General features: G+C 33.9%; 1 protein-coding gene across 2 annotated transcripts in view; it reads left to right on the top strand.

Annotated features, from left to right (window-relative positions):
- LOC108908771 (calcitonin gene-related peptide type 1 receptor) overlaps nucleotides 1-14,626 on the top strand; it is a 197,211-nt gene that overhangs the window by 87,321 nt on the left and 95,264 nt on the right. For both annotated transcript variants that reach the window (XM_018712904.1, XM_018712903.1), the window contains exons 4-5: nucleotides 9,163-9,269; nucleotides 9,424-9,515. In XM_018712904.1, coding sequence (XP_018568420.1) covers nucleotides 9,163-9,269; nucleotides 9,424-9,515 — 199 coding nt within the window. The remainder of the gene's footprint in view (nucleotides 1-9,162; nucleotides 9,270-9,423; nucleotides 9,516-14,626) is intronic.

Below are 14,626 nucleotides of genomic sequence, written 5' to 3'. Positions count from 1 at the left end.
TTCATAATATCACCTTTTTTTCTGATGAAGCCTGGTTTCATTTAAGTGGTTACGTAAACTCACAGAATATGAGAATGTGGTCTTCTGAAAAACCAGATAACTTTTTTGTCGAGGGCCCTCTACACGCTCAAAAAATTGGAGTTTGGTGTGCTCTCAATCGAAGGAGGATTTATGGACCTATTTTTTTTAATGGTACTCTTACTGCGCAAAGGTATAGAGAAGAAATTATCGCTCCTTTTGTTAACCAGCTGGAAGAAAACGAAATTACAAACTTTTACTTTCAACAAGATGGCGCAAGGGCACATACGGCAGGCGAGACGATGAATATGTTGAGGGAAGTTTTCCAAAATCGACTAATAAGTCTCAATGCTGAACATGAATTTCCACCGAGGTCATGTGATATTACGCCGTGTGATTTCTTTTTGTGGCCTTACCTTAAAAACACTATTTTTGAACTGCCTATTCCTGATTTAAACCATCTGCAGGCTCGACTTATAGACAAGATTCGTGAAATTAACAATACCCCGAGCATCTTAGAAAATGTCTTTAATTCTTTGAGGAACAGGTGTGAAAAGTGCTTGGAACAAGGAGGGGGACACTTTCAGCAGCTGCTTTAATTTATTGTTATAACAAGGAGGGGGACACTTTCCGCAGCTCCTTTAATTGTTTGTTATTGTTATCACGATTATTCTTTAAAATAAAGTTATATAGTCATTAACGTTATTGAAACTGACAGCTGCTATACAGCTCGTTGAGAAATGAGGTTAAGTTGGTCGCTATAAGCGACTCCCTACGTCCAATGTGTCAGTGCCAACTTCGACCACGTTTTTATTTGAACGCTCGTTACAATACCTATGTGTGTTTTCAGCCACGAAATTTGAATAATTCCAAATATTTCGAATTTTCACCACCAAGAACGGCGGTGACAACATTTTTAAAATGAAGGCGATGTTTCGCATTGTATTAAGTGTGCACAAAACGGAGTTTTGAATTTTTCCGGGATCGACCTCTCGTTTTATTCGTATTTCGATTATCTACGAATTGTAGGTATATAGCATTCAGATTTTTTTTGTCACTTTAGGTTTTATAAGCAAAAAACTAAAAAAATGCGTTTTTGCATAAAAATGTTCAAAAAAAGTTAATTAATGGTAAATTGAAGTAGGAAACATATAAGCATATATTTACAGACAGTCTTTTATATAATGGCACAGTATTTTTGTCACAAACTAAACCTCTATTGATTGGCCTAGTCGTGTCTAGTATGTGACGTCAAGCCAATTGGAAATTTGACAAATAAAATTAGTCCCAAACCAGCCTATTGTAACGACGGTAACCCCATTTTCGTTAAAACTTCGTTCTCTGAATAATTACTGTGCATATCGGCACAGAGAGGGAATATTTCAGCAGGAGTATGCGCGACGGGAATATACCCGTGCAATTTTTAGCGCTGGCGTTACAACGTACTGGCTTCGGTGGCTTCAGGAAATTGTTACTTTTTAACGCGACACTAAAACGTGGACATATTAAATGTATCGAAGAAATGTGTATCATTTTGCAGGGATCGTAAATTTCCCGGCTGGGCGTAGCAGCTACGTCTATAAATCATGTACAGGTCGTATAAAAGGGAGTACGCCCTATCTCCGTTTCTGAAGAGGTCGTTTTTGATGTCTATATACAAGTTTGGCTCACCAAGTTCTACTTTTCGAGAATCATAACCACATCTATGCAAATCAGCAGATCATGTTGCAAATTATAAGACATATTAATGTGGATCAAATCACAACAGAAACATATATCTGTGTATTATTTCACTGTTCACAGCGCTTATTACTTGTCCGTAGATTTATTTTCACGACAACAGAACGTCTGCTATATTTGTGGAAAGCTCCACTTCTCATCTTTATTTTTTAATTTAAACTGAACACCGACACACACAGTAGCAATTGAACTTCACGAATTGCAGCCGTAAAACTTTTATTATTTCCCATCGTGACCCGCCGCCGTCGGTCGATTACGGGGCAGTATAACCCGTCCCCGTCTTAAACTTTACACTTTTCACTTCGGTTTGATTAATAGAATTCCCGGCCAGTTATTGAATTCTACCGAGGCTAACCCACTTCACTCTAACGCAACTTTGTCGGCTTTTCTTCGTGGAAGGAAAATTGCTGGGATTTTTTGCGCATACCTCTTAATAAATTAAGTTTGGTACGGGGGAATTTTACTTGTAATCGGACTTTAATCGTGCAACAGTCGATCGAACCACGGAATGTACAAAACATAATTGTTCTGTGTTCTGTGGCTGACCTTTCGGTTGGTTTTAATAAAAAGAAGTTATAAAAAAGGCAGCACACAAAAGAGTAACACAAACCTTCCACCTTGTTTCAGATTTTCCACCGAATTTTAATCTCCTTTAATGAAATCTGCGTTTAAACTTTCTTAAAGGTTGCTCTCTGCATCCCTCCGATCTCACCATCGGTGATTAATTGGGCCCCCGCGAAACGAACGCTCTTTAATGGGGCAGAGTACCGAAATAGCTCGTCGTTTAAAGCTTATTTCTTTTCACCGACCGGAGAACATGAGGTCTGGCGGAAATGTTAACTTATTCAGGGCATATCCGAGGACGAGCCCTGTCGTTTGTGACCCGGAAACAACGAATAGTTTTATTATCTAAGGGAAAAATCGGAAAGTACGCGAGATGTTTGTGAATGTTCCGAAACCGGTCGCAGATTTAAGAAAGATAGCGGAGGATGGGGTCAGAAATGTTCTTGATTGTTCGTCAGTGTCCGAATTGGGATTTAGGATGTGCTATTCGGAAAACAATAAAAACAACAGAAAATGAGTCATTGTCGGCTGTTTAGATTTGAGTTACACGTAATTAAGACGAGACGTTACAAGAAATCTGAGTACATTTTAAGGTGATATCCGCTGATTTCTTTATACAGCTTGACAATATTCATGCTGCACGAGAGATGCGCAGATCAAGAAGAGAGTCCGCAGTAAGTGTGACAAAGACAGGCATCCTTAATAGTAGGGCAGGGGGCAGGTATCTTCTGTGCAAAAGTTTTACTTAGGTCTGGAAAATATAGTTATTTTTAATAAAGATTTTATATTTTATATTTAGATATGTGAACAAAAAAGTGTTTAATGACCATGGGCAATAAAATTTATGTATTAAAATAGGTAATATACTAAAATTATAAATTGGTTCAAAATTCTGAAAATTTTATTGTCTTTAGTATCAAAATTAAAAATGTTATCTTCACCATTCGAATTCTCTTCATCATTTTGAGGGTTTATAATAATTTGATCTATAACCAGGTCAAACACATATTCTAAATCATTAATTCTGTTTTATTTTTTTTGTCATGTTGGCAGCGAGTATTCCATTCTTTTGGTGTAAACGTGTCGAAAAATTCATTGGACGACTTTTCCACGTCTTTCAAAGTGAAAGTGGCATTTTTACTAGCGACATACTGTTCGAGTGACGCCCAAACGAATTCGATAGGATTCAGATCAGGGTGGTATGGTTATAGCCTCAGAATAACATGGCCTTCTTCTTGTAAAATTTCGACTTCACATTCCAGTTAGAAAGCTCGATACTTTAAATGGAGGAAAATAAACATACTTTTATAATTGAACTGAAAAATTAAAAAATATTTATCACGGACTTTCGTAATCTATAAAAAGGAATTTGATATTTTAATTATTTCAATTTAGCAGAAATACCTACCCAAATAAAAAGAGTAACTAAAAATACCACAAATAAATAAATTATAGACAATATCTCAAAAGCTGGTTATATTTAAAATTATTATTACGCATAATAAAAAGTCAGTTTTACATATTTTACAAGCATCGAGTTTGAAACTTCCATATAAACTGTTTTTTCTGGGGTAAATTTAGGATTGTATATCTAAACGTTGTTTTTTATAAATATAAAGGTGTCGTACTAGTCATGGAAAGAGAAAAACAAATTTTGCCGAGATGCATGTACATAATTTTGTAAATATTCCACATAAATTAATGTAATAATGTGTGTGTGTAATTTTAGCAAAAATGTTTATCTCTACTCATTTAACAAAGTCAAAGGGTTCATTAAAACATCAACAGTATTGTCCACAACAAGCTTATACAGGGTGAGTCAGTTTTTTGTGGTAGGATTTTAACAGTTGATAGAGAATCATTTTTCAATAAGAAAAGTTCCTATAAACGTAGGTCTTAGAACGCTTCGTTTGTGAGATATAGGGTGTTGAAAACAAACTTTTTTTAAGAATTTTTCTTAATATCTCTAAAAGACCAACATAATATTGAACTGAAATTTGGTATTAATAACACATTAGTTATGGTGAATAAAATAAAGATATCTGTTATCCATTTCACCCACCAGTGACGTGCCTGAGGTGGGTAATTGCCCCCTTTAAAAAAATAATTCGTACGCCCGTGAATTTTTCAGGAAAATAACATCATTTCTAAATTTTTTAATCAATTCTGAACAAAACAGATCTCTCCATTTTTTATAAAATTAACGGTTTTTGGTTAAATTCATTTGGCATTAAACTGTTCCAACGATATTGGTACCTAATACATTTGTGAATTAATAAGAAAAATATGATGTGCACTGAAAATCAACAAAAACGATTGAATTAATAATAATAATGAGAAGAAAAATTTCTGTAAACATAGGTCTTAAAACGCTTCTTTTGTGATACAGGGTATAGAAAACAAACATTTTTAAAAAATTTTCTTAATATCTCTAAAAGAGCTACAAATATTAAACTGAAATTTGGCATGAAAAAACAAACTCAGAACTTAAAAAAAGAACTAATTGACACACACGTTACACAATGTTTGCGTTCTTATGTCAGCGTTATCACATTTAATAGTTTTTTTGATTTTCAGGGTACATCATATTTTTCTTATTACACATGTATTACCAATATCGTTGGAACAGTTTCATGCCAAATGAATTTAACCAAAAACCGTTCATTTTATAAAAAATTGAAAGAGAGCTGTTTTGTTCAGCATTGATTAAAAAATTTAGAAATGATGTTATTTTCCAGAAAAATCCACTTGTTTTTTTAAAGGGGGCAGTAACCCACCTCAGGCACGTCACTGGTGGGTGAAATGGATAACAGATATCTTTATTTTATTCACCATAACTAATATGTTATTAATACCGAATTTCAGTTCAATATTATGTTGGTCTCTTAGAGATATTAAGAAAAATTCTTAAAAAAATTTGTTTTCAACACCCTATATCTCACAAACGAAGCGTTCTAAGACCTACGTTTAAAGGAACTTTTCTTATTAAACAATGATTCTCAATCAACTGTTAAAATCCTACTACAAAAAACTGGCTCACCCTGTATGTACACCACAAGATCAGCGGTTATTAAAATATTAACAAACTTTTACTATTATTTTTTTTTGTGATACGCACTATTTTAGCTTTAGCTATAACTCCGCTAGGATGCCAAATACTCTGGTTTCAATCGAAATTCCAGTGGCGTCTAGCAGTCCCAAATCAGGTAACCTAACCGGCTAATCTAACAGTCCCTCTGTTTATTCCGCCTGGTTTCTGGAGTAAGTCCTGATTTAATTCGAGTGGATGAGACGCGATCATCTGCCTACTAATTCAGACGATTTACGACGAAGATTTATCGCCCAGCCAGATATGAAATCTGACGGGATAGTCCAATTACCCCGATCAATTAGACGCGATCTTGTCTGGAATTGCAGTTGGATTATTTTCCATGCGATTACCCATCCTGCTAATCTCTATCAATATTCATTACTGTGGGTGGTTGTATATTAGTTGTGCAACCCCATGCGGAACGTGACGGTTCTGTCCTTGATGTATATATTGTATGTGGGCACGGAGATTAGTAAAACAGTGCCATGACGAATGGTTTACATGGGCGCCGAATCCAAAGGGATTCGGGTTATCGAGCACTAACAGTGATTTTTCTTTCAAATGTATCATCTTTATTTGTAGAAAGTGTAGGGTTCAATGTCTGTGAATAATATATGTATTGTCTGCATAAAATTTAGAACTTAAACAACAACAAAACGTTTATGTTTGGAAAATCTTTTTGTTATTAATGGATTCCAGAAACTATAAGCAAACATTTAGATTATTTTGCTCTTTAAAATAATGATACAAGTTGTTATGACACTTTATTGAAAACTCAAAATTGGCGGAGGTGCTTAGATACAAAGTATTTTTTAAAGTTATTATTAAACATTAATTTTCTTTTTCAATTAGACGATTTTTTTACACATTTGTATATATTATTGATAACACCAGACTACAAAATATATCATAACTTTTTTATTTCCAGTTTAAAAAAAATCAAAAAGATTTCAATATTTGAGATTATTAAAAAATCTTACAAAAAGGTTCTCTTCTAAGTTGAACGCGCATCAGCGTGTCAAGCGGAGCAAAAATTTTCTGTAAAAAAAGGGGGTCAATCCTTACGAACTATTTTTCATATTGAAGTAAAAGTATTCAACTACAACCTGTGTAAATTTCAGATCCTAATGAGGTCGTAGCGATTTTTTGAAATAAAAAAAAAAATCTGGGCTCAGGATATTTTTTTTAATTCGTGAAAATATTGTCAACTTTCAAATGGCAATGATGCCATTCCGATTAAATTTCAACGATAAGAAAAAGATCTACAAAGGAGGTCAAAGTTTCGGTAGATTTTTCGCACATTTCCAATTATTTTGTAATACGCGCACAATTTGCACAAGAAAGTACAACTATTAGAGATAATTTTAAGCCCAAGATGGGTCACGTAATTGCATTACTGTATGATTTATTGAAACTTGAAAAAAATGTATTTTGCAAAAACTATCAGATACTTTTCAGTTTTACAAAAATGCACTTATTCTACTTTTTAAGGACTAAATATTCTGAAAGTTTCGTAGAGAAATTTTTTTTTCATTTTAAAGATATGGAAGTTTTAAAAAAATGCGATTTTTAGCCGGTTTTTTTGCAATAACTAATACATTTGTTTATATGACATCGGGCCGGGCTCAAAATTTTTGTTATAAAAAGTTCTACAACTTTTGTCTAAAACATTTTTTTCTAAAATGTTTAGTTTTTTTTTAAATAAAAAAACTGTTTTTCGCGAACTTTGGACGCCATTTTGAAATAACATTCAGCTGGGGTAAACTAAATTGATTCAGTTCTAAGGAATTTTTCCTAATTTTTACGTGTCTTTTTTACTGAGCTAATAGACCAGGAAAATTAGCGAAAAAAAAAAAGAGAAACTCGAAAAAATTCCTATCCGCGATATTATTGTAAAATTGTCTAAGGGAACATAATACAAGACATCTCTCAATTCGAGAGTCAAAAAATTTTAATTGCTAACTTTTCTATTTAAACAAATACCTAAGTGAGGAAAACAGTTTTTTCACTTTGCAGGGAAAACCATCAATTTTAGGGAATTTCAATTTCGCAATTATTTTACTATTATTAAATAAATAAATGAAGCTATCGTTCATTTAAAAAGTTATTTTTTTTACATATTATGCTAAAGTAAACTTATTTTTTCAATATTTTGTTAGCTATTTAATTACGATTTAAATGTAAAAATGAAGTAACAATTCACAAATTTATTTTCAAATTATTATTTCTCATAAAAATAGAAAAAATTTTAAATTGTATTACATTGCATTATATCTATTATTGAAAATGGCTGTGATTAATATTTTTTTAAGTAATTTTGATTATGTTGCAAACATTTTTTTTTATAAAATTAGTAATAAATATAATAAAAAAACTTTATATATTAAAACATAACGTATTCATGCTACTTCGAAAGTTTGACTAACCAATTCTTTCAAAAGCGCATGCTTAGAAATAGACATAGATATTCCGAAATTGAAATTTTAATTAATATTTCGTTTAACAATAATTTTTGTGACATTTTTGTAAATTAAACAAATTTAATTATAAAAGATGCATTTTTTCTGGGGTTCAGGGCTATTCTACGAATTCGTAAATATGCCCATTGTTATTTTTTCGTCGATCTACCCCAGCTAAAAAAAAAGAAGTTTCTACGATGAATAGAACCCGAGATATTGCAAAATTTTACAGCGCGCATCAATTTGAACTTTTCTCGCTCGCGCGACTCGCTTGGACGAGCTTCCCCCACCACCATGCCGGACAGTTTACTTAGCAAGTACCTTCTCTTTAAAGGGCCCGTGAGTGATTAATTTTCCACATTTTTGAATGCAATTCTCGGGAAATCGTAGTTTACTTCGTAAACTTTATTTTGCGAAAAATTCAAGTTTTAATGTTTATAAACAATTGCGCTACGATTAAAAAAAAATCTTATCTTGGTTCCTGTTGGTCGTAGAGGGTGTTTTTTTATAATTTGTATTTTTTTGCCAACTTTGAATCTATTTTCGGTGAGGTAGCATAAATAGCAATAATTTTATTCAAATTGTTTATAAGCGAAAAACGCACGTTTTTTTAATGCACAATTTCAGATTGTTAATGTCAAAAAAACGGTGATATTTTTTAATTAGTCGCTTAATTACGTCTTTAAGATTACAATGACGCTTTCAGAATCATGTTTGGTTGAAAATTAACGCCTGTACAGAGGCTTAAAGTTCATAACTTTTGGAGCCTCCGTTATAAACAATTACAAGTCTCATTTTGTAGATAATTTTACTCCCTATAAGCTGTCTGTGAGTCACTTTTCGCTAAAATTGATGGTTTTCCCTGCAAAGTTAAAAAACTGTTTTCCTCACTTATTTGTTTAAATAGAAAAGTTAGCTAATAAAAGTTTTTGACTCACGAGATGAGAGATGTCTTGTATTATGTTCCTTTAGACAATTTTACAATAATCTCGCGGATAGGATTTTTTTCGAGTAAAAATTTTATTTTAAAAATCTAATTCGATTGGACTAAGGTCCCACTTAAGAAATTGACATGAGATTGCATTACAATCTATTGAAATGCGTAAAAAATTAGCTGCCCCTCAAGCAATATAAGAAAATGCAAATTTTCTCACACGCCAGACTGTTTTTTGTACCGTTAACCCCGTTGCATATGCAAATAGTGTTTTGTTTCGAGGCAAATCCCGTGTTTCCATCAAGATAATTTGTTTCAGTGTTTTTTTTTCCTATTTACCGAATCATTTTTTCCAGATACTGTTTACTACAAGTGCGAGGACGATGGTACGTGGTATTTCCACGAACCTTTCAACAAAACGTGGGTGAATTACACCACTTGCGTAAACACGGAGGATTTGTCGGTGAGTATACAATAATTTTATAACGCGAATCCACGTGTTTATTTCTATGGAATTATTTTCTGGTCATTCGTTCACAGAAATGTGTAAACGCTTTTTTTAAATTACATTAAAAATGCCGTTAAAGCTTACAGACGATTCCTTTTTTTATTTTCAGTTTCGTACAATCGTGATAATCATCCATTCAGTGGGATACAGCATCTCCTTAGTGGCTTTGCTCATATCTTTGGCTCTGCTGTTCTACTTCAAGTAAGTAAAAAAAAATAAATCTAAAATCAAGCAAAATATTTTGAAGCTTTCGAGTGGTTTTTGAGGTATGTATTTCGAAGTTTTGAGGGGTCCAAAAGCGGTCAAAATGGTAAATTTATATGAAAAGAAAGACTAGGAGCAGCGTCGCGAACTTTTTACTTTAATTTCGTCGATTACGATATGGAAATGTTTTGGGGAGAGTTTCCGACGCCGCCAACTTTACTAATTTAAGTTTTAATATGACACACATTTAGCAATCAGCTAGTTAATCTAAGTATGTCTCGACTTGGCAAGGACTACAGTCAGATGAGATTGTTGAGATAGACGAAGTTTCTCCGGACAAAGTCTCGTATCTCTTAAGAAATGGCGAATTTATGTGCCTCGGAAAATGGATAACCTGGAAGCAAGATCTGTGAGTAAAGAGCCGTAATTCAGGGAAAGTTACTATACTCTGTTTGATGACGACGAACGAATTAAGTAATTACGAGCCAAATTCTATTACTTGCAACTTCTGTTGTTGCTAACCTTTTCTAAAAAACTCAGTTTATTGGTGAAAAACTGAAGGTCAGTGTATGCTAATCAAAGCTAGTTTGAAATAAAATAACGTAAATCACTCTACAATAGACGAGAAGAAAAGGACACCCCTGCACGCTGGAAGCGCAAATAACCACACTGACCTTGATCTAACTACTACATTAGAAGCAGTTGATCATTTGGTTAGGTGAGACGATCACAATGATGTGTCGCAAATGACAATCATCGTCCTGAACTTTGGCCACCCTGTACAGGTCTTCTCTGGCCGTAAATTGAAGCCAGAGTGTCAATTCGGCAGGGGTGGAAAACCTCACGAAACAACAAGCTTATAACGCCCCGATTTCTCAGCAGCGACGAAGGCAAACTTTTTCGCTTTAAGTTTGTAAACTTTTAAACGCCCGAATCGGAGTTATTCTAGACATATTTGTCATGGCTCCTCGAGACTAAAAGCTCTTGCCGAGGGGGAAGGCATTAAGAGATATATTTGTGTTTGGGATTTAAGGGAGGTTTTAAAAATAATTTATTTGTTGTTGTGCGTACTTCGAATATTCCAAGAAATAAAAGCTCTTAAGGTTTTAATTTTAATAATAATATGCCGTCGATTCTAGATTGATTGAATAAATCATGTATGCAATGTGACGTTTTCACGAAATAATTCCAATTATATGCCACTGTTTGTACGTTAATTTATGTGATTATTTTTAACCGGCTTTGGCGTTTGTTATAATTAGCATACAATTTATACACCGCTGTTTATATTAATTAACGCGTCAACATTTATTATTATGACCTGTAATGGGTATAATTTGAGTACAATTTGGGATAGTAACGTATACATTATTGTATTGTGAATAATCGCATCTGCCGTACGGATTGGAATAATTAATTTTGTCACTGGAAATTGCAGAAAGCAGATATTGATGTGATGATTTGTTTATAAAATCCCCATTAAAAAGGTCGTTTATAATATTTTTAAGCTTTTTATTTGCACGAAACGATCGAAAATCAAAAAATTAAATATTAATTAAGGGGCAGTATACAGTAATATTTCACAAGGCATTTTTTATACAGGATGGCCAAATGAAAACGAAACAGAGCCATTTTCAGAAATTTCGTCAAGATTGTAGAAAAACGCTCAGACCCGTCGATTTTAGATTAAAGGGGGACATTCTTTGCTGGTATTTTTGACTTCTCCATTTTCACCCCCAAGCAAGGGTAAGAATCACCCCAAAATATTTAAATGGCATTGGGGGTTGAGTAATATTTCTTTTGAAAGCTCTTACAATTCTCTTTGCAACAGACTTTAAATTTTATAATTCCGCCCAATACTTTGAAAAAAATTTACATTTTAAAATTTAAATTATGTTTAGTTGCTTACTTACTACTTATTTGATTAAATGTTCAAACTGATGACCGCCCGCTTCCATACAAGAATAAAGATTTTGTTCGAAACGTTCGCGCACATTCCGAAGCATTTCCTGAGTGATTCGACGGCATTCGTCGACGATTCTTTGACGTAAATCTTCCAGCGACGTTGGCAGTGTTTTATAGATTTTACTTTTTAGGTATCCCCACAAAAAGAAATCAAGGGGCGATAAATCCGGTGATCGTGGAGGCCACTCAATGCTGCCTCTTTTCCCAATCCAATTCCGTAGAAAACGTTGGTCCAAAAACTGACGGATAATTAACGCATAATGTTGAAAAATGAAATGATCTTCATCATACTCTGGAACATTTTCAATAATATCAGTCAAAGCAGGGTTAATAGCGTCTTCCAGTAATTGCAAATACATTTGGCCAGTCAAATTGCCAGGTAGAAAAAAACGACCCACCAGCCGGTCACCGAAAATTCCAGCCCATACATTTAATTTTTCCGGTTGCTGTGTATGCACCTCGTGAAAAACTCTTGGCTTTGAATCGGGCCAATAGCGGCAATTGTGACGATTTACCGTCATCAGAAAAACATTTGTAAAAAGGAACTGTGGATCGTTCCCTGCTCGCTCACTCATTATTTCGCAAAATTGCAAACGGCGGTCATAATCATCCTCATGAAGTTCCTGGACTAAATGTATTTTGTATGGATGGAATTTATTCTTCTTCAAAATGGTTTGTATGCTAGTTCGATTGATCCCAGACACAGATGCCGGCTGCCTCGTATACTTAATATAGGATCAAGATGAACTTGTCCCAAAACTGCAACTTCCTAGCTTCAGTAACTATAGGTTTTTCAATTTCTCGTTTTTTATTGGCTGTTCCCTGCCTCTTGAAATTTTTTTACTAACTCTATAACATACTTCCTCCTGACATGTCGATCTTGATGTTGTTCATTAAATAGCTGAGCTGTTCTAATCGCACATTTATTGTTCATAAAGTAAAGCGAAATGATAGTTACCCTTTCCGCAATGGAATAAACCATGTGTTTAATTTTCAAAAACACAATTAAATAAACTACCAACCAACGCTTCCAAATAATACTAGAAAATAATTTGGAATCCACTAATTTTACGTTCATTTTGTGTGTATAGCATTCATTTCTGTTTTTTACAATTATGTTTTTTTTTACGAAAGTGATAACAAATCGCCAATAACCAATGTAATGCAAGAAATACTAAATTTATACCATTGGCGTACTTAACTCGAATGACTGACATTTTTACCGTTAGTAATTGTTTGTACATAAGTTTCAACTTTAAAATCAAAATTCTTAATAAGTATTGGGCGTAATTATAAAATTTAAAGTATGTTGTAAAGAGAATTGTAAGAGCTTTCAAAAGAAATATTACTCAACCCCCAATGCCATTTAAATATTTTGGGGTGATGCTTACCCATGCTTGGGGGTGAAAAAATACCAACAAAGAATGTCCCTCTTTAATTTAAAATCGACAGGTCTGAGCGTTTTTCTACAATCTTGACGCAGTTCCTGAAAATGGCTCTGTTTCGTTTTCATTTGGCCACCCTGTATATTGAAACTCCTGCTTTTTCTATTAAACATTTAATTTTTTGCTTTCCCTTCAGGACTTTCTCCCGAAATTGATCTGAAGATGACTTTATAGCTCCCCCTTGCAACATTTATTGCGAAAGTTTTGATTACTGTCACCGCTGTCGACGAGGTTGGGGGTCATCCATAAATTACGTCACACGTAAATGGGGAGGGAGGGTATCACCGAAATGTGACAATGTGTGACAAGGGGCAGGGGGGGGTCAAAAGTTTTGTGACGTCACATGTTAAAATTTAAAATACTAAAACGCGAAATTGAGATGTGAATAAAAAACTATCAAAATCTACGAACTTGATCTATATTTTTATTAATAATTTAGCATTCTCGTTATCTGAAATATTGGACTTTATGTTGATTTTATTAGATTATTTAATAAAAATAAATAAAAAATGAAAATATCTGTTTTCTCTCGATTATTTTTAAATACATGCCTAAATTTAAAAAATGTGTAACGTCACATCAGGAGGGGGGGGGGATTATAAAAATGTGACAACCTGTGACAAGGACGGGGGGAGCGGTTCAAAAGTCCTCAAATTCGTGTGTCGTAATTTATGGATGGCCCCTTGTAAATTGCGCAATCACAAACAAAAACACCTCGTCTCACAATAGTGTCCGATACGATTGCTTTGTTTATAGAGCGACGCGAAGTGAAGATTGAGAAGTTGATGCCAAAGGGTCTCGAGACAATAATATAATGACCTTTCCCTTGTCGCATTGTACACACTTTGTCGTATGAGACAATTTGGGGAAATTTGATATAGTTGTGTTTGCCTGACGAGTTCTTGTTTTCTCTCGGTGTCTCCCTTCTTCGCAGGTCTTTTATTTTATCCCAGCTGTATAAATAGGAGATACCACATATTTGTAGAAGTATTTCCTAAAAGGGAGTGATGATAGATCTTATTCATCAAGTATAAAAGACTTGCGTTTTAAAGAAACATGAATCGTAAAGTAACAGTTTTATTTTTACTTCGTTTTAAATATACAGGGTGTTAAGATAAGTTTTGCCAAAGTTTAATGGCGTTTTCAAATACTTATATGATTCTTTACTGGGAAAAAATATTTAGTGCTAAAATTTGGGGGATGGCATTTTGTTTAGTAGGGACTATTTTTTCATGGATAACTTATTCCAAAATACACTCCAGTGGCGTAGTTATTGGGGGAGTAGGGGACCTTTTCTGATTCTGTATTTAAAATACAAGATATTTAGCTTCATAGACAACATTCCTAACTGATGATATTGAGAGAAACAACCACTCTGCGGACTGAATGCCCCGACCAGCATTGAATTATACCAGCAATATCTAGGAAACACTTATCCATTTATTTGTCTTAGTTTACTATCTTTCAAATAAATTAAAAGTCGACAGCTAATGATAGAAAATATATTTTTCCCAAGTCTATACACAAAGACCAAAACCAAATACAGTCACAGTGGCGTCGCTCTAATCCTTTTATGAAAATTCCTGTAATGCCCCACTAAGACGCGTACTCTTCCACTCTCATGAATATTGCCGCTTGTCGTATACTTGGAAATTTTTCGACAATTTAGGGGTTTTAGGAGGGATAACCGACTCGCTT

This window comes from Anoplophora glabripennis, unplaced genomic scaffold, assembly GCF_000390285.2.
Source record: "Anoplophora glabripennis isolate ALB-LARVAE unplaced genomic scaffold, Agla_2.0 scaffold416, whole genome shotgun sequence".
In the NCBI taxonomy this organism is placed as follows: Eukaryota; Metazoa; Arthropoda; class Insecta; order Coleoptera; family Cerambycidae; genus Anoplophora; species Anoplophora glabripennis.
This window is presented reverse-complemented; position numbering and strand designations above follow the sequence as displayed.